The sequence below is a fragment of the Schistosoma haematobium genome, chromosome 3, assembly GCF_000699445.3.
Source record: "Schistosoma haematobium chromosome 3, whole genome shotgun sequence".
NCBI lineage: Eukaryota > Metazoa > Platyhelminthes > Trematoda > Strigeidida > Schistosomatidae > Schistosoma > Schistosoma haematobium.
This window is the reverse complement of record NC_067198.1, coordinates 4,381,401-4,403,141: the sequence shown is the minus strand read 5'-3', so window position 1 is coordinate 4,403,141 and position 21,741 is coordinate 4,381,401. Positions and strand designations below refer to the sequence as shown.

General features: G+C 37.0%; 1 protein-coding gene across 1 annotated transcript in view; it reads left to right on the top strand.

The window, feature by feature from the left end:
- Nucleotides 1-21,741, top strand: part of HUS1 (DNA damage checkpoint control protein) — a 51,950-nt gene that overhangs the window by 27,981 nt on the left and 2,228 nt on the right. The window contains exons 9-14 of the mRNA XM_051212825.1: nt 2,601-2,685; nt 7,484-7,562; nt 12,667-12,794; nt 17,591-17,899; nt 19,255-19,362; nt 21,094-21,168. Of these exons, the coding sequence (XP_051068744.1) occupies nt 7,511-7,562; nt 12,667-12,794; nt 17,591-17,899; nt 19,255-19,362; nt 21,094-21,168 (672 nt within the window). The 5' untranslated portion in view covers nt 2,601-2,685; nt 7,484-7,510. The remainder of the gene's footprint in view (nt 1-2,600; nt 2,686-7,483; nt 7,563-12,666; nt 12,795-17,590; nt 17,900-19,254; nt 19,363-21,093; nt 21,169-21,741) is intronic.

Sequence of the window (21,741 nt, the reverse complement as noted above, 5' to 3'; positions counted from 1 at the left end):
CACGACTTTGCACTGTAGTTTATCATTTTGTTGGTTAATGTGGTTGATATTCTTCCAGTCATATTGAACCCGTTATTTTTCTGACTTTCCTTGTTTAATCTTGAATACTTTTCAATGATTTAATAAATTCCCGTGTAAATTTATCGCTCAAACTAATAATTTGTTAATGTAAAATCAAATAAATGTTGTAGAAAGCCCCCAAATGCCACTGGTACAATCGATAGTATAGGTAGAGTTCACTCTCCCTCTCGAAATCCTTTCATATGATCCCGCGCATGTAGGTCATGCCAGGAAAGTCCCACCAATCAGAACTCTAGGCTGCTCATAAGTGTTTTACGCGTCCTTGGTCCAATCTATAAATCACTGCTCTCCTATTGGCGGTCACAAGATATAACAATTCCTTCTTATGATTGGAATGCTGTTTACGAAATTGAGGCGAATGCCTAGTTCTTCAACCGGGTTGGTGTGTATAGAGCATTCACCTAGGAGAGTTGGAAAATCCTGATCCCATTAGTTTTCGTCGGAAAGACACATATAATGTGCCGAAATTCAAATATATTACATGTAATAATATTGTTATGATCTGTTGAAAATTTTAATTTGTCATGATTCATACATCATATCAACAGAAACCCTGAATGAATTGGTTTAGGTATAGTTCCTTAATAACGTTTGTGACTCAGCCTTTTGGTAACACTTTAGTGTTTTCAACAATGCATACTAGGTTTTAGGTACAACTAACTGATTAATCTTATATAGAATGAAACCTGCATCCTGGATTTCACCAATAGCCACTATCTGAAAGAGTAACTGTTTTGAATCTTAAAAACCTTTCCTGAGAAGAATTCAACATTAAAAAAGATTAATCTTAATAGTGATAAACCGTATATACATGTAATGTTTTTCCATAATTTGGGCATATATCTATCCTCGATTGCTTCCAAACTATTGGTTTTCCTCGTACTCTAGGTTGTGGAAAACCTGTGAAATAATGATGTGAGAGGAGTAGGCTAGTCTTCATTTAGTTGGTGATTGTATTAGTCACATCTGTAAACGATGTTTAAAAGTTGGGGCTTTAATAGTCAGGTCCTAATTGATTGGAGAATGAGTGACGTACAAACTGATTTCCTGCAATCTTCATGCTTATTTTTCGATTAATAAGTTGGTATTTAAACATGCCTTGTTTATAACACTCAATGACCTTGTTTTTAATTTAAAATCATTCGTATACTCACGTTAACGATCTGGTCTCGTGCAAATCCTTCACTTAACCACATCGTATCGTTGCTTTTATGCTTCATTTTGAATATTCGATAATTATTTCTTGAAATCAATAAAATATTCCTCCGTAACTTGACTTCACCCGAATGGTAAAACACCTCCATACTTATTGGAAACCAACAGTTGTTGTATTTCGTGATATTAACGTTACCTTCAGTTCGTTGGACACGACTGTGCTCTGGAGATCGCCCGTTAAAAAAATGTGTCTGAAAAATGTATTAATAACTTAAAGTATTTGTACATAAATACCTCAGATAGAGTGACTCGATACAGTCACTTCTCTCCATTTTTCCGATCCAGTAGCGAGATGAGACAGGGTTATCCGATCTCACCATTCCTATTCAATTCTGCGTTCAATGACATTCTGAAAGTAGCTCTAAATCAAGTATGTGGTGGTAGTGTTATAGAACTATACTAAAATTTATCTTCATTGAACGAAGGTAATAATACTTCTCATTTCAGTTTTTATTATTTACACCTTTTCACTTCACACTTTGTTAATTATCTTTTTTTCTCTTTCTCTCTTAATGTGCTGATATAACTTATAGCCCATTGGGTTGACATACATCTATACAAAACTCTTTACATCATTATTTGTGATACAGTTAGAACAAAATATAGTAAATAATGGGTTTTTTTTGTAGTTGAGATCCTGAGTCAATTGAAGCTAGACCACCATGGAAAACTTGGAAGCACTGGATAGTCGCTTCGTCCCAGTACGTGACTCCTCAGCAGTGCGCACCCACGATCCCGCCTCTCCAGATTCGAACCCAGGTTCTATCAATCTCTCGCGCGAGCGCTTAACCACTAGACCACTGAGTCGGCCGGTATCCAATTGTATTAATATCTAGCTTCAACTAATCCACGAAATTGATTGACACATCCACCGTTGTCATCAGTGAGTCGCTACCTCACAACAGACTCGGTTGAACTCTGTTGGTCACTGTTTCTCACTAGAACTCCAGGATATACCTCTTGAAGCCAGTCACTAGTGAGCATATGTTGATTAATATCAGAAGGGGTTTTGTGGATGTCATAATAATTTTACCAGTTGAGATCATGAGTCAGTTGAAGCTAGACCACCATGGAAATCTTGGAAGCACTAGACGGCCGTTTCATCCTATTGTGGGACTCCTCATCAGTGCCCATACACGATCCCTCGCGAAATTCGAACCCAGGACCTATCAGCCTCACGCGCAAGCGACCACTGAGCTGACCGGTATCCAAAGGTGTTAATGTCTTACAGAAAAAATTATTCAAAATCACCTTGTCTTTCAACCTATACATATATTATCTTTACCTTTTTTCTTAATTTTTAGCTTACCAATAGGAAAACAGAAGCTACAATTCTTATCGGTTGTAATATGTCAAATAAAATATGTATTAAACCGAAGTGGATTTTAGGTAATTGAGTTTTTCTTTTTATTTCATCATGAACTAACCTCAGTTAAGAGATAACGTTTCTTATTTCTTAATTATTAAAGAGTGGATTTGTCAAAAGTAGTCATTAAGGATGAAGAGGAAAGGAATGGTAAAAATTTGGCTAAAATTTGATTTGGATTTAGATGGTGTTTTTAATTTATTTATTTAAACGCATAAACATTGGTGCAAAGAGGCATCAAAATATATATGCGCTACATAAATCATTAGAATTGAGAGGGGGTAGGATACCTCTCGGCTGCTCAAACTGAAGCAAGTAGTTTTCTAAGGGGGCCACACCCAGAGGTCTAATCCACTAAGTATTAGAACGATGTTAGGAAATGCAGTAGCATGGTAGCCGGTGACCAACAATAGGTTCATACTTCATTTGTTTCATCAGGATCCTGGAACCTATGTGCACCATTTGTTAGGAATCAAAGTTTTTCGGCTCTCTTAGGTGGATCCTGTACATCCACCAACCGGTAGAAGCTGTGAACATTCGCTTTTCGTCCACTTAATTTCGTAAACAACATTCTCATCACGAGGAGGCAGTGAGTAGGACTTCCCTGGTATTGGCTGTATACGTGTGGCTATGTGATAGCGTTTGAAGAGAGAGAGAGAGTTGAATCTCCCTACCCTCAACCGTACCAGGCCTTTAAGGGGCTAGTGGTAACAGAATATCTAGCAATTGTGTTATAGTGAAATAAATCCAAGACTGCATTAAATAACTATTGTAATATCCATTGTATTGAAGTGGATTTAAGCTATCCAGAGTGTCTCAATGATTTATACATCAATATAGTAATGAAATGTGATTAATAGATAGCTAGGAAACCAAACCAAGTCATCTTAGAAGAATTCACGTATATGAGACATTCGTATCTATAACATAACTGAACACAAATTAACCAAAAGAATTGTACTGATGCATTTAACAATCACATGCTTAATCAAGTACCGTATTCTTGTTAGGACTTACTGATTATTCATGTACATACATACCACATACCAATTCTATTTTTGACTTATCCAATAATCACTTCCCTTGGTTCTTCCATCTTCTGATTTATGACTGCGGGGCGTTCTACACGTTCTAATACTGTTAGTTGTATATTGTATTCCCCCAAAATAAAGTGGACGACGTAACTAATATGTGGGCGAGGAAAATAATAATTAGTTACTTGATTAGTCAAACTAGTAGATAATGTGACAAGTACTAGATGAGTTATATATTTTCCTACCCTTGTTGCTATCGTGATTGTTATCACTTTTTGATGTGTAAATATACTTACGTTCTAGTCAGGCTAATCACATGTTCTTGATCTGAGTTGTGTCGAAGTCCTGTAGAATAGACACTGGGGGGAGGTTTCCTTGTGTAGTTATTCGTCTAAGGCAAATTAATGTCCAGTATTATAACAGTAAGAATTCCAAAATAATATATAAAGTCATTTGAATTTAACAAATCTATATTATTATCAGAACGTGGGTTTTGTGCAATTTGTAGTAATTTAATAGTTGAATTCATGAGTCAATTAAAGCTAGACCATCATGGAAAACCTAGAAGCACTGGACGGCTAAGGAATCCCATACTAAGACAAAATGGCCGTTCAGTACTTCAAGATTTTCAGTGATTGTCTAACATCGATCAATCCATGATCTCATAATTGTTTAACCCTGTCAATTTTGATGTTCTTTACACATTTAATATACTCAAACTTTCATAACATCAATGTATTTATTTATTCATCTCTCTTCATATAGATTCTATATTTCAAGCCAAATTATTAGCATTGACAGATTATGAAATGTAGACTGGAGTAATATTGTTTAATTTCACTTCTCAATGTACATTCATCTAAGTCTATTCTCATACTGTAATTTTCATCTTAATTAGTTTTCATTTGTTTGTTTTTTCTTTCTTTCTTAACTGTACATAAGTTTTGATTGAGATCATGAACCGATTGATTTTAGACCACCGTTGGAAATCTGGAAGCACTGGATGGCCGTTTCGTCCTATTTTGGTACTCCACTGATTCCAGGTTTCCAACGATAGTCTAACATCAATTGGTTCATGATCTCAATCAAAAACTTAATAATCTCCACAATTCCTATACTGATAACTAACTGTGTATAAGTTTTTTCTTCATTAAATACTTACTTTTGGTTGATTGTTTACTTTGTTTAATAAATTTCATTTGTATAGATTTATTTTGTTTTACTTTTGACATATGTTTATTTATTTGTTTGTTTATTCAAACACATAAACATTGGTGTAAAAAGGCACCAAATAAATATGCGCCACATAAATCATTCGATTTATGCGAGGGCTGGAATACTGCCCGGGTGCCCAAACCGAAGCAGGTGGTCTCCTTAGAGGGCCACATCCAGAGCCTTCGACCTGAAGATATTCGTTCTGAATTTCGTAAACAACACCCCTGCCTCGATAAGGCAGTGAGTAGAACTTCCCAGGTAGTGGTTTTGTGTACGTAGCCACCCTCGACCGCACCAGGGCATTTTGGGGGCTATGCTTATTTGAATAACCCTATTGTTGTTCACTATGATTCAATGAAATTTTTGCTATTCACTGTCTAAGACAAACTAAGTGTGATCAGTATGAGGAAAGATGGACCAGTCTCTTATCGGCATATGTGCATACTGTGCGTACTGTCTCGATATCGCCTTAATTCATAAGCATTATAAGCAAAGATGGACAGTGGTTAGCAGTGGGATCTATGACGCGCGTTTCGTCCTATTCGGGACTCGTCAGCTAGATGTACCTGCATCTCAAGTAAATAATACCAAGTAAATTTAAGTATGATCAGTGTTTAAACTTTACTTCTTATTACATTTTTCATCAATGTGTAAAAACTAGGTAGCCGATTTGTTGTCCAATGAATCAAGTTGCCTAAATCTCGCTGGATGATTCAAACAAGCCTTAAAGTAGAACTTTTTCTTGGATATATCGTGTTAATTCTTTTTGCGAAATTTGAAGTTGGATTTCATTACAAATTGATTTGATTTATCGAAATCTGATTCTTTCTAATTTGTGATTCCTCCGTTGTGAGTATGTAAAACCTCACTCTAGATTAAAGACATGGAATTCAGATCTGCCAGCGAATACAATATTTTTCGATCATTACATTGGACTGCAATGGTGTATATTCGAATTTAGTCACTTTATCCAGCATGATCAGTGGGTTATCGTTTGACTTCCAATGTGATGCGTGCCCGATTCTGTAGAGTTTTCAACGAGGAAGAAACAGTTTAATAATAGTTTTCTAGCTAGCCTCGAATGATTAACTATATTGGAGATTTTGTAAAATCGCTCTTATTTTCCTACTAGATTGTTAGAAATGTTTTGAATGTGGTTATTATGTAGATATATCAGATATTCTGTGCATAAGGCACTTATCTTCCAACTAATAGGTTCCAAATTTGAACTCTACTTCACCTCCTATTTGAACATCTCACCAATGGTACAAGTGGGCCTCACAAAAGCAATGTGGCTTATGGTTGAACAAATATTAACTATCCGAATGACTAGTTTCTTCATTTTTAAACTGTCAGTCTGCGGCGTACTACTTCAAACATCTGTCTATTTAAGTAACACCAATACAATTAAGTCTAATTGCATAGTTTGAACATATTGAAAGAACAAAATATATTAAACTAATGGTTAGTTAGACCAAGTTGTTGGATTATTATTTGTGACAACTGAATGATCCCTATTATCATTTCTAAATGTTCACTTGACATACTGGTTGAATTTCAAAAGTTCAGGTCAGAAACTTAGAATCTTATCTTTATTATTATCAAGGTTACTGGGTTTTGTTCCCGCGAAAGATTGCTTGTAATTAAACGAATGTATATATCCTACTTTGAATAAATGTTTCTTTTTTTTCTAACTACGAACGGTTTTCATTTATCTCATTGTATGTATAACCTACAAGGCTTCTAATAAGTAATTAATGACATTACAATGTATACTACATTGTAATGTTTCAATCTTTGTTCTTAGTCGATAATATGCAGTCTTTCTTGTATCATCTCAAAATGGTTTAGAATAGATTATTCATAAAAAACTGTAACATCAGATGTTACTTTTAGGCATTTGTTGATTATGACCCCTGAGATTATTGAGATCTAAAAGTTCTCACTGTACATGATTCTAACTGATCTGTTAGTTGTATTCTAATCTTTCTTTCGTAATCTGAATAAACCGAACAAGTCAATGTCTCAAAAGTAGTTTACGAAGTCATGTAGATGTGGGCCACCACTTTTCTATATAGGGATAAGTTTCGTAATCCAGCTTCTTATTCCATCCTGTTTCTTTCTTCTCTTTAATTGAACTCATCAAGCATTGGGGACGTATATATTATCTAAACTAGGTAATACCTCATAACAACACCCACCATGTAAATTCAATTAGTATTGTTTACTTGAATCTTCGAATTGATGTTTAGGACTGATCAGTCCCAGAATGAACAACTCTAAAATGCAGTTACATCCAGTTGACGAGTCCTAAACAGGACGAAACACACAGTCTTGGATTCCACTTCTAGCCGCTATCCATCTATGCTTATAACTTGCCATTCAGTTTCAAATACACTTGAGTGTCATTATTTGCATACAGTATCTGTTATACATCAGAATACACTTTCAACTTGACAACATTTGATTCTTCTACAATCTTATCGTCTTGTGTAATAATGTATATAAATTTCTTTTCGTATTTTATTATGTACGAAGTAAAATAACTAATTATCTTGTATATTTTTTATAGTTGATTATTAGCTTTATTCTATTGTGAATGAAATTCCGTATCAAAACAAATGATCCTGGATGTATTGAAAATTTCTCCAGTAAGTTTACAATTTATGAACGAACCAATCATATTTAAGCTCACAAATTTTGAATTTTGGCGCAATATTCTCATTCACTTATTTGATTAAATATGGATGGATTTATCCGCAACGTTTCCATATGAGCCTAATGTATCACCCAGTGTAATAACGGTCATGTCTACGTTTATGTAATCATAGAATTTGTCATTTTATAATGTATTTTTTTTATTAAATAAGTAGATTATGCTGTAAATTTTGCTCTGATTGTAATTTTTATTCGCCACGTCCGACTGCGTTACACTGTAAGTTCATTGCATATTGGGATGATATCCCAAGTCATAGTAAGTTTAATCACATCGTTGATTGTTTTCAGATAGACCGACAGTGTATAATGTTACTGAAGAAAGGTTTGTTGTGCTGTAAACTATGTTTTTTTGAACAACTGACTGTTGTCTTCAGTCTCATAGCAATATATATTTCCTTTGTCTTCTGCTAGGTAAGTTCGACTGGCCTATAGTTCGTGTTTTGGGTTTATCGACTGAATTATGTCTATTTAACTACTTTGAGTAACATGTCTGTGCAAATAAAACAATAATTATGACACTTGCTTAGCTTAGTATTCTTGGTTGTTGTATAAGTCAGTTTAGTCTATAGAATTATAGTATACTGAAGTATAGTGCTTGAAGCCTGTAACGAAACAGATCAGTTTAGTAAGTAGAGCTGCCTGTTTTTAATGACTATACTGATTCAAATCAGTCTGATTAAAAATAGAAAAAAAGTGCCTTTGGTACTGTTGCTGTATGACATGTCATACATTATAAGATGTATGTAAGTGTGCTTGGTGTTTATTTGTAGATTGTACATCTAGCACCGACCATATTTCAAGATCACTGTCATTAAACAATTTCCCCAGCAATAACATCGGTAGCAGGATAGCTAAGTGTCTGAGCTTTTACTTGCCTGCAAAACAGCAGTATACAGTCCTAGAAGAGAAGTGTTCTGTCTTCATTTAATGCTGCTGGCTGTAGACAAATGTTAAAAATCTTTTTGACAACTAGGGCATTATAGCTGATGTCAGTTGGTAACGAAATTATCAAATCTAATTTCTAACCTTAACGTTCAACTGTAAATCCTAATCTTAGTTCCTCAAACTAATCTATTACTCTCATTTAACTATGGTAAGTGGACATCTCAAGGTCATTTTAGTGTTGCTCAAAGGTCATCCATAAATTATAGTCTCACCGATAATATCATCTTCAATTGTGACATTATTTATCAGATATTTCTAAGCAGTTGATTAAAAAGGTGCTCAAATCATATCAAACATTCATTCCAAATTGAAACCTGATGTCACTACTGTTTTGTAATCATGATCTGTTTGTTAATTTGTTTTGAAATATGTATTTGTAAATACCCTATACATCTGTTACTCAGGTATAATTTCGCTTTCTATTAATGCTCCTCTCCTCAAGATGACTTGTTTAATGTAAATCCATATTAAGTAATTACCCTAGAATATCTTGTTTCCTAAATACATCAAATTTAATACAATAGTGTTGTTACACTACAATCTGAACTTTCAGCTATTGAATCTAAAGGTGCAACACTCCTTACACTTCTGGTTTAGGTACATAGTTTTCTTTTTGCATAAAGCATACATACAGTAAATGAGGTCAACTAGATACATTTGATTATGATTATCAAGTCGCACTTTATTTTTTAAGCCTCATACACTTTAGAATTTCAAAAATCAAACAATTCCAAATCATAATTTCTTATGTTTATTTTATTATTTTATTTCAACACATAGATAATGGTACAAAGAGGCACCAAATACATAAGCGCCACACAAATCTCATTCGATATGTGTGAGGGTTGTAATACTGCCCGGGTGCCCAAACCGAAGCAGGTGGTTTTCTTAGGGGGCCACACTCCGAGCCTTCGACCTGAAGGTCTGATCCACAAGGCAGTGGAGCATCGTAAGGAGATGCAGTCCCATGGAAGCCGGTGACCAACAATTGGTTCATACTTCATTTGTTCCTTCAGGATACTGGAGTCCATGTGCACCATTGGTTTAGAATCCGGTTAAAGCACAGGACATTCGCTTTTCGTCCTCTCATTTTCGTAAACAACAGCGATGCCACGAGAAGGCAATGAGTGGGACATCCCTGGCAGAGGCTATATACGCGTGGCCATGTGAGAGCATTTCGAGAGGGAAAGCGGACTCTCCCCACTCTCGGCCGTACCAGGGCATTTGGGGGCTTATGTATAATTAAATATCAAAGGAATTTCTTGGTAACAGTTTTTCAGTCAGTCAGTCACAACGTAGAACTTCGTACGTATGTACATCAGTTCGAGTTGCCATACCACATTAGCACAGAGATACAATTGTCGATTCACATCCCATAGTGGTAGAGGTGGTAAGAGTATAAGCAGTAATCGGAATGGTTAGGGTTTCAAGATGTTATTCAAGGAGTATAATCCAGTGAAATAAATTTGGGAAGAGAAAAAAAGAGACAAGGAGGAATCAGGAGATTAGAATTTGGAAGAACACAAAGAGTGTATGCACCTGCGTCATTGCAAACGATTTTGAGCCATGTCATTCAGGATCTCTAACCATCGGTTGCTGTCATCTCGCAGATCCCAATCAGGTAGTCTACATCTACCAACATGACTCAGTCCACTTGTCAATGACTTCATAGATTTGTGTCATGTTTTGGTCTTGTGGCCCCTAGCTTTCTTCCAACCTACTCCTACACCACAAAACATCGCTCGTCGGGGCAGTCGATGGTTGGTTGAGCTTACTTAACGTATGTCCCAGCCATCTCAACTGACAAAGTTTTATTCATCAATTGATTTGCCATTCTTACTAACAGTTTGTACTGTTAGATTTATGCATTAAAGGTTTTTGCTGCTGACATTCTAGGTGAATTTTTGACCATTTTCGTTTACCATATAATCTTCAATCCATACCATGTATACAATTAAAATTTTACTCTAATATTGGTTTAAGTACAAAAAAATTCATTTACATTGTTATAAACGACTTCAGCATTCTGAAAGCTTCTATAGTAGTAGATGATAGATTTATAAGTAGATTGTTATGACTTTAAGCCCAGCTAGTTATCATGTGATTTATTCGCTAATCGAAATACTACTTATTCAGTCTTGGTACTGTACTAAACTAATGACGTACGACCGGTATGAATAGCCTAACATCCTTATTGGTCCTTTGTTCTCCTAACCCGTCCAGTTAAGTCCAGAACGCCAATAACAGCTTCTACTATGCGAATCATTTCTTTCAAATATACTTGGTTTATATATAGTTTATTTAATACCTAATAATTGGTTTAGTTTTAACTGTTTACTGGAATTCAGATTCGATCCATTATCATTCTCAATACAAATCATCACAACTTCTTATCTATTTGACAAAGTTTCTGATAAAATGCAGTTGTCTATTAAGTAAATGATGAGAAATTGTTTGGAATGCTTTTAATGAAAAATATTACTTCTGGACTGGTTCGAGTCGATGTCCAACTTCATCATAGAGAGTGAAGTAGCTGAAAGCGTTGGTTTATTCGCTTATCTAAAATTCCTACTAACCTTGTAGGTTGATTGATAGTTAGTGAATTTTTCATACAGATTCACGAAAGTCGATTGATATTTGCCAACCTGATTTACATATAGTACGAAAAAGATATCTTACTGTACTTAGACACGATTACTGTTCAACTGTCCTCTATTTTTTGTATTTTATGACTGTGAAATGTGGCCTTTGAGAGTAGACTAATATTTGATGATAAATATCGTCAAAGCATCGCTCGCATATAATGGAATAACTCAGTATACATTATCGTGGTTATACATAATTTACTAGATAAAGATGGGAAACTCGTTGATAAAGCGGCGAATCCTCATCAATTCAGGTTGTTTAGATGTTAGTTATTTATTATTTATTTGAAGAAACAAACATTGGTACAAGAGGGCACCAAATGCATATACACCACACAACAATTATCATTGATTTGTGTGAGGGCTATGATACTGCCCGGGTGCCCAGACTGATGCAGGTAGTTTTCTTGGGGACTACACCCAGAGCCTTCGACTAACAATCTTATCCATAAGCCAGTGGAGCAACGTCTGGAGATGCAGTCCCATGGTAGGCGGTGACTAACAATAGGGAGAGCTGACTCTCCCTACCATCAACCGTGCCTGGGCATTTGGGGTAGATATAAGTTACGAATACCTAAGCAACAAATATGCAATACCAGCTGGAATGGGAGTAAACTAGAAGAGAGCTGGAATAAACCAAACCAAGTCATTGAATCAGCCTATGAAGTCATTGGTCTAAGTTCGGTTAGTTAGTCCATACTACATTCAGTGCAATAACTACAACTAACGGTTGGATACGTTGGATGACATAACTCAACTTCAAGTACCGTGGCGCAGATACATCCAACATTTATCTTCCTAACTTTATGTTTCGTTATACTTTTATTCCACGAATTTATCCCTTCTTTCTTGACTGTATTCTCTATGTTTAATCTTTCTCGCTATCATTGGTGCTGTTATTATTATGTCAACACGTTTGCTACTTATCTTGCTAATTCTATGCCCTGGTACGACTGAGGATGCAGAGAGTCAGCTCTCGTTCTACAAATGCTCTCACATGACCACTATCAGGGAAGTCTTAGTCACTGCCTTCTCGAGGCAGGGGTGTTGTTTACGAAATTGAGAGGACGAAAACAGAATGTCCGACTCCATAACCGGGTTAATAAAAACGGAGAACCCATCTAGGGGAGTTGGAAAAACTTGATTCCAAACTAATGGTACACACGGGCTCCAGGATCCTGAGGGAACAAATGGCACATGAACCTGTTGTCAGTCACTTGCTATCATGGAACTGCACCTCCTAATGTTGCTCCACTGCTTTGTAGTTTAAAAATATCTTATCAGTTGAATGTATGTCTATCTTGTTCCAGGATTGTATTATCTAAGTATTTTTAGAAGAAAAAAAGAATCTGCTTTGTTTACTTGTTCTACTATTTTAAACAAATCCCTACTAATATCAAGTAGATTTCGTTAGGAATTTTCTAATCTTTCTGTTTTCATCCTTCAGATATTGTTCAAATGATTGCTGGATTAGCAAAAAATGTGATTTTACATTTGAACAAAAATCAATTATTATTTATTATTAAAGAACGATCTGTATTTGGTGGAGTTACAGCATGGTGTGATTTAGATCTTGTAAGTTATGAGATTCTTTTTTTATTCTCAATTAGTATGAATTAAAAAACGCATAGTACAAAAATATCCCTCTTAACTCAGTATAATGGTCTTTATTTGAGATGGTGGAGAAAATTTGTAACTTAGGTGGATGATTTTGATGGAATTTTGTTCTCTCAGTTGGATCGTTTAGTTGTGGAGCTTTCATCGTTCTTCTGAATGATATCATCAGCACAAACTTCAGGTAGAAGTGAAGTGTTCGGATTTCTCTATATATGACTCACAGATTGTCCTGTACACGTCGATGTTGATTGGTTGACATAAACCTGTCACTGTTTACTTGATTGTCTTCATTGTATCGCCCATTGGTTTGAAGTTTGGTCCTATATTTGTCCGTAATTTTCCTGATTAGTTGATAAATTGAATCGATTTCAATGTGTTTGTTGATTGATCTGAGTGCCAAGCTTCTAAAAATTCTCTGGTGTTTTTCAAATTGTCTCTATCCAAAATTTTCCAGTCGAATGTGTCCGCAGACGCAGACGCCCTCTTCATCTCCGTCTGCATGAACATCAATTAGCAGTCAAACGCCATGACATGTCGTCACTTATATCAATGCACGTGGACAACTGCGGACACACATTCGACTAGAAAATTTTGGATAAAGGCAATTCAAAAAATGTTGGAGACGTGAGATCCCCAGAACTCACTTAGGATCAGACCTAATTTTGTAATTTTATTTGGAAAATTTGAATTTCTTGTTTTTCGCACCAAAAGCGCTCTTGTCACCTTCATGTCGTATTTCCCACTTAGACGAATCTTAGATGCTATTGGTCCGTTGCGTCTTTTAGTATGCTATTTGGTAACTCTCCCCAAGGACGGTTTTGTGCTGTATATATACGTTTTGATTTGCGTTTGTTTTTATCGCTCGTTTCTGGCTGTTTGCAGAATATACTTCCCCATTCCAAGCTTGGACTTCTTTGCCTAGTTAGCGGGGCTGAGACGCATCAGATAGCTAGCTTATTGGTTTTCGGTCACTGAGTCTTTGTTCCGTTCGCAGTCTAAGTGAACTCGTAACCGCTTCAAACCTAGCAAATTTGGCGACGTGGGTGGAGCAAACATGAATCCCGCTAAAGTGGAATTATTGCTCGAGCAGCAGATGAAACGTATTCAGATGTTAGCAGATGCAAAGCTTACGTCTAATACTCAACCAAGCAGTTCTAATCCTACTACTACCGCACCATCAGTTGATGGTATCGCTAACAGTATCTCCGAGTTTCATTACGACCCGGAATCCAATGTCACGTTTGATATGTGGTTTCGATGTTACGAAGACCTATTCAAATTTGACTTTACTAATCAAGATGATGCTTGGAAGGTCCAATCGCTGCTTCGAAAATTGGGTCCTAGTGAACTAGACAGGTATTGCAACTTAATTCTGCCTCTAAGCCCACGCGACCACTCATTCTCGGACAATGTTCAGTCATTGAGCCAACAATTCGAAGACAACTCCCTATTCAATGCGCGCTATCGATGTTTGAAGCTCACCATAAACAAAGATGCTGATTTTCTCACACATGTGGGTATCGTCAACCGAGGATGTGAACGCGTCCGGTTGAAGTCGCTTATTGAAGACCAATTTAAAGCACTCATTCTCATCTGCAGCCTTCAATCGCAGAAGTACAGTGACATTAGAACACGATTGGACGAAGATCCAAAACTAACTATCGCAAATGAATATCAACTTCTAATCAATCTGCAGCGTGACACTACGATGGTCCAGCGTGGTGGTTCAGATCATACTGAAGTTCATGTAGCCCAACAGCCACCCAACCCGCATAAATCTGCCCTAGCGACACCTAGTTCAGGTCAGCAGACAAAAACAAATCCTCCTGCCCCCTGCTGCAATTCAGTGCATGGCACTTTGTTCGAAACTGTCAGTATAAACAACATCTGTGCAGGAAATGTAAAGCTGTGGGCCATAAAGACGGTTTTTTTCAAAAAAGAAGCCGAGCAGCTTCAGAGGTACCAGAAATCCTATTCATAAATCCAGCACGAGTTTGTTTAGTCTAATAGCAAGCTGTTATAACTCTACCCCAGGTGAGAGAAAATATATTGCCATTAATATTAATGGGCGTCCCTTAGATTGGAAATAGACACGGCATCAGACGTGACCATTCTCTCGCGGAAAATCTGGATCGAAATGGGCAGACCACGCACCGTGCCAACGACACAAAAACCTCGTACTGTATGTGGTAACCATCTACGTTTGTTGGGACAATTAGATTGTAATGTGTCTTTCCGAGATTTGACGTTCACCAGGGTATGTTGCATAACGCCAGCTGATCTAAACTTACTTGGTTTAGAATAGTTCAACCAGTTGCATTTAGCTGATGTCCCGTTAAGCACCGTATGCCATATGGTGTGACAACCCCATGAACCTGAAGCATATACGAAGAAGCTAATAACAGAGTTTTCAACCATTTTCCAGCCTGTATTGCGTCAGTACACCGCTATGAAAGCAACACTTCGGTTAAAACCTGAAGCTAAGCCTGCCTTCCGTCCAAAGAGACTAGTGCCGTACGTAGCATTATCGAGAGTTGACGAAGAACTAAACCGCCTTATTCTGCTTGGGTAGCACCCATCGTGGTTATTAAGAAAGCAAATGGTACAATTAGAATATGCGCAGATTTCTCAACAGGTCTTAACGCAGCCCTAGAACAACATCATTACCCGTTGCCAGTTCCCGCAGATCTGTTCACTATGCTAAATGGCGGAAAGTTTTTGCAAAACTGGATCTCGGTGATGCCTATCTACAAGTGGAAGTGGCTGAAGACTTGAGAGAGTTACTTACCATAAATACTCATTGTGGCTTGTTTCAGTACAATCGCCTACCATTTCGTGTTAAGACAGCTGCATCCAATTTTCAGCAACTAATGGGTACCATCCTATCGGGTATCCCGGGGGTCGCAACTTATCTCGATGACATCTTAATTGTTGACACATCGCTAGAATAGCTTCGAGAACGCACGACAGCTGTACTACAACGTGTCAGCGATAACGGATTCCGATTACACCCAGAAAAATTCCAACTTTCCTTGAAGTCAGTAAAGTACTTGGGATTCATCTTTGATGCCTCAGGTCGCAGACCAGACCCTGAAAACATCCGAGCTATAAAACTGATGCCGGCTCCCACTAATATCTCTGAGCTACGATCATTCCTGGGATTAATTAACCATTATTCAGCTTTTGTTCCGTCGATGCATGACATACGCGCCCCACTAAATTATGTTCTGAATAAGAATACCAGCTAGAACTGGACAAAAGAATGTGAAGCTGCATTTTGCAAGCTGAAAACCATCATTAGCTCCAAACTGTTATTGACGCACTAGGACCCATCCATGCCAATCATTGTGGCTGCAGATGCTTCAGCTTTTTGACTTGGTGCTGTCATCTCACACCAGTTTGCGGACGCAACAGAAAAAGCTATTATGCATGCATCTCGCACATTAACTCCAGCGGAAAGAAAGTACAGTCAAACAGAGAAAGAGGCTCTCGGTTATATCTGGTCGTCGCTGATTGTTGTGTCGGAAAATCCCGATCACTTATACTCGGAACGAAGGGACCTCCGCAATTCCCACGACACGAAAGTAAGAACATAAGACTGGTATAAGTGAAGATTTATTAGTCCCAAAATACTATGACGACGATTCTAGTCGAAAATACACTCATTTATATATTGATTGTACATCCATTTTTATTAATAATTAGGATGAAATCACATCTATGAAAAATACTTAGAGTTATAACAAATGACATACTGAGCATAGTTCATGTCAATGGAATACAAGAATATCGTATATTATAGAGAATAAAAAGATCATACGAGAATAGAAAGCAAATACTACATTGAATAATCATGACATTGAATCAGAGCGGAAGTGATTTTGAACAAAACTGATTATTAGTAAATCAATTGAATTTTGACTTTTCTTTCCACCATATCACTCTCGCCCTTGTGTTTGTAGTACGCCGTTTCCACAAATTCCTGTACGGTCGAAGATTTACTCTTCTCACAATTTTCGGTTCAAAATTTGGTGTTCCAGCCCACTCTGCAAACCGACTCCAGCGATGAGCTTTGATACTTTTGGGTTACGATTATGACATTCAGTACCGGCGCACCCAACAGTTTGGTCAGGCTGACGCCTTGTCACTACTTATCAGCGAACACCATACGGCCGACTAAGATGCGGTTATTGCCTCCCTAATGACAATGTTACCTGACAACTGCTGTTCGTGCTTTGCCAGTCTCAGCAGCTGAAATACAGTCTGCCTCCGGGAACGACTCCATCATTAAGAGAGCGATGAAATACGTCACCAATGGCTGGCCCGTCAACTGGACTCGATGGTTGACTTGAAGCAACTTTACCGCCGTCGGGACACATTATCTGTCGTAAATGAATGCTTGATGTTTGAAGATAAAGTGGTGGTACCAGAGTCCCTACGATCAAGAGTGCTAAAGCATTTCCACACTGGTCATCCTGGTATAAAACAAATGAAATCCATCGCCAGAAGCTATGCTTATTTGCCCCTCATGCACCAACACATCGTGGACTTAGTAGGCAAGTCGGTAGATACAGACTACCTGGTTGGGTTTCGCTTGTTTGTCGTAATCAGTGTTTGTATTCTTTGAACTGCATGGTGCAGAATCGATCACAACTGTGTCGAAACAAACTAAGAAACATTGAAAAGCTACATCAGCTGTGCTCTTAAGTTTCTATGTTATTTCTTTTTAATGCGTTTCTTTTACCTAATCTCAGGCAATATTATTTCCTGAACGTATATGTGAAGGAATTTCACCGGATCAAAATGAAATATTCCTGGAATTAAATATCGATCATTTACTGCATTGTATTCGTCCGAATACTCAATCTACATCTAGTCGTAATCCTTTATACAATTCAAATTGCACATCGAACTCATATACAACAGTGAATAAATCTCGAATTGGATCTAATTCTGTAACAGGAATGATTAGTAATTTAGATCAGTCAGTTTGTCGACTACTTGGATTGAAAATAAAATTAGTTAGACGTAAAACTCCTTGTTTAGCAATTGAATTGGATCAGGTTGGTATTTTTTTTTTTTAAATCTTGCATAAAATCCCGTTCATTGTGTTAATTCACTATCAACCACTGGCATATTTAGTTAGAATTTAAGCTTGTTAATAAATGTAACATTTTTCAGAATTTTGAACAGAATCAACCAAAAAGTGATTGTTTTTCACATATTGAAATCATGAGTCAATTGAAGCTAGCCCACCATGGAAAACCTGGAAGCACTAGACGGCCGTTTCGTCCTACTATGGGACTACTCAGCAGTGCGCATTCACGATCCCGCAACCCGCGAGATTCGAACCCAAGATCTATTGTTTTTTATTTCACTAATTTGAAACTTTTAAATTACATACATATAGCTGGATCTGATAATCCAATACCCCATCCTTACTGGCTTATCTTCAAACTTCCTTCAAAAATTCGTAAATCTGATAAAGTGAAGGTTTATAAAGGGTAGTTCTAGTTGGTATGGAGAACTGTGTTACCACTTTTCGAATTCCATTTGTCCGCAACGACGTTTGCTGTTATCTGATTAGCTATTATTTGCTAATTTTATCATCTTACGGTTATTTTATGTTACTATATATGAAGTGTTGTTTCATTTCAAATTTGACTCAAGGTTTTTCTACACTATTGTCTTTTTCCTGGGTTATGTTGTTTACGAGATAAATGTTGAAAGATTGTTTGTAATAGTAGCTGTACTTATCGAGTTTCGAGTAAAGCTTTACTATAACCCCGAACGACCTAATCTTCGATCGTTATCTGTAAAATTTATATTTGATTCGATTTTGATATATACACCGTGAACCTGAAGTAGTTTCTACGTTCACCATTCGTTCGGTGGTATGGTACAGCCTTATCAGAGTTCTCATTAGTTTCTGTCCATAATTAGAAATTGCCATAACTTGGTCGAAAGATTTATCAAAATATAATAAAAAACTACCTCAGCATTTTACTCTTTCCCATCGTCTGATCTTGTTGCAATATACTTTCTGAATTCTGGTTGTAGTCTCGGTTTTTGGGGGGACTATGCTAACAGGTGGTTATAGAGGGAATAATGCATACTTTTGATGTGCATATTTTGTGCTACTCTGTCTTGCTTCCGGAAACAATACGTAACCATACACAACAAAGCGAACCCTACTTGTAAACTAAATCATATAACCTTATTTGAGGATCCGCAACAGTTCATACGTATAACTGTCTACGAATCCAACCCAGGAGATTCATGTCTCACTGTGAATAAGATACAACTGTTGAGTTATACCCCCTCAATTCTGATATCCTTCGAGTCAGTGTTTGTCTTCAACTAAAATTCTTCATATACTACAACTGGATGCTTATTTTTGTTTTCTCTAAACATTTAGTCAAGTGTTACAGGTCATCCACGCGCTGTTTGGCATTTTATTCCCGTTCAAGTTGTACCTCCTCGTTTATGGGATGAATTTGTTGAGCTACCAGATCCAGATTTTAATGTAAGTGTTAAAATAAAGTCATGTTTTCATCTATAGAAAATGTATCATTGTTGATTAGTAGTTAATAATAACAAAAATAAAAACTACTTTTACATTAATTAACCATAGATTACAATTATCTCTCTGACCTTGATCAGAAAAATATGTATTTCGCGACTGATATGTCTTAGACCAACAGTCAATGACTTCTAGAACTGAAGTTTTGGCTTAGCCACTATTAGCTTCTATGATGTCCTCTTATCCACACTTTCAAACGCGTTCGTATAGTCAACGAAGTTGATGTATGGTGACGTGTTCCATTCACTTGATTGTTCAACGATGATCCGTAGTGTTACAATCTGGTTTGTATGCAGTTGGTCCTTATGGAATCCATCTTGTTGACCTCGAAGTTTGGCGTCTACTGAGTCTTTCATTCGGTTCAACAACATTGTTGAAAACGTTTCCTGATTATTGTGTGATGCCTCTGGAGTTCTTACATTTGCTCAGACCTTCTTTCTTTGATATATTGATGAGATATCTTTTATTCCAGTCCGTCGGCACTTGTCCTTACTCGCGATTCTTCCTAAATACAATGTGAAGCATATTCGCAGTTACTTTTATGTTTGACTTCAATGCTTCGGCTGGTATACTGTCAGGTCCTGCTGATTTCCCACTGTCCATTTATCTGATGGCCATCCCGATCTCTCCGGTCGTTGGTGGAGTGACAGCTATGAGAATATCTGTGTGGTGTTTCAGTATCTGGTGAATTTAATGGAGCTCGTCTATTCATGATTTATTCAAAGTGTTCTACCCACCTATTCCTCTGTTTTTGAATTTCAGTGATTGGTTTGCCTTCTTTATCCTTGACAGGTCTCTCTCGTTTACTATATTTTCCTGCGAGCCTCTTCGTTGTGACATATAGTTGTCTTGTATTTTCTTCTCTTGCAGCTTTCTCCGCTGTCACTGCTAGCTCTTTCATGTATTTTCTGCTTGTCGGCCCTGATGCTCCTTTTCACTTGCTTGTTTGCTTCTGTGTATTCAGCTTGTGCTTTGATGTCCTCGGTTCTTGTTTGGCTATTGTTAATTGCTGTCTTCTTGTTCTAGATTTCTTGAATCTGTCCAACGTTTTTCATAGTGATCCATTCTTTGTGTTTATGCTTCTTTCAGTCCACAACATCCACACACGTTGAGGTTAGTGTTTCTTTGATCCCTTTCCATTTGTCCTTTATAATAGTTCCTTCTTCTTTGAGATCTTGTAAGGCGTGGGTCCTGTGTTTGAGATCCATCTTGAACTCGTTTGTTAGTATTTCTCACATCTTCCATTGACATTATGAATTTTTCAGTGATGCAAATATAGTCTACCTGGTTCTCTGTAGTATAGTCTGGTGAGATCGGTATAGCTTTGCGCATGTGTTTGTGGGAGTAATATAGTACCTCTTATAACCATTTCGTTGAAGGCACGTAAATTTTCAAATCTCTTACCATTTCCGTTCCTTTCTTGTAGTCCATGTTGTCCTGTCCATTCCGACTTTGGCGTCTGGGTCTCTCATAAAGATGATCAGGTTCTTCTTTTGGGCACTTTTCTACAATCGAGTTTCATTGTCTAGTGCAGTTTGGATGACTGGATCTTAGAGATGTGATTCGTTGAGTTGTTGATAGATGATCTCCGAATCCAAACTAATATGATAATATATCTCTTACCAACATTTTGTATGAATTTTACTTCCTCATATTTTTCACAAATTTTTTTAGGTGAGTATTTTCTTCCCACCAGTGAAAACATTACGCCCATTTGTTGATCGTATGAAAAAATTTGCAAAGTTTATTGTAAGTAATTAACATCTTTATTATTGTTTTTTTCGTGAAACAGAAATACAATAACACACCTCATTTAGTATAAGTATTCCTGGACACTATTTCACTCGACTAATTCCCAAATCAAAACACGACTTGGAGTGAGAAGTACAAACATGTCATAAAGTAAACATCATTTTATGTTATGTAGATCTATAAACTTTACACAATAAATTTTTTAGTCTTTTAGCTCATCTACTGGGGTTGCTTGGTTAAAAACTTACCAGTCATCGCATTCCGACATCATCTAGTCTGAAGCATATTCTCATCAAGTCTGTGTTGTGCTAACGTTTCCCTCCCGGATTCTATCCCGTGTTAAACAGCTTCATGATAGGAGAAGTTACCACTAAGCTATTCTTCTGGCATCTGGCTTACTGTTGAACTGAGATGTATTTACAATCGGTATCGTCACTGAATGATGGAAACAAATTTTAATGAGGATCCATGTATTCAACTTTAAGCTTTTTGTATCTGTGATATTAGTGAGTTATACCACTTGGTTTCGCAATCAAATTAGGTCGAGCTTGTATCAAACCTCAGTACTGG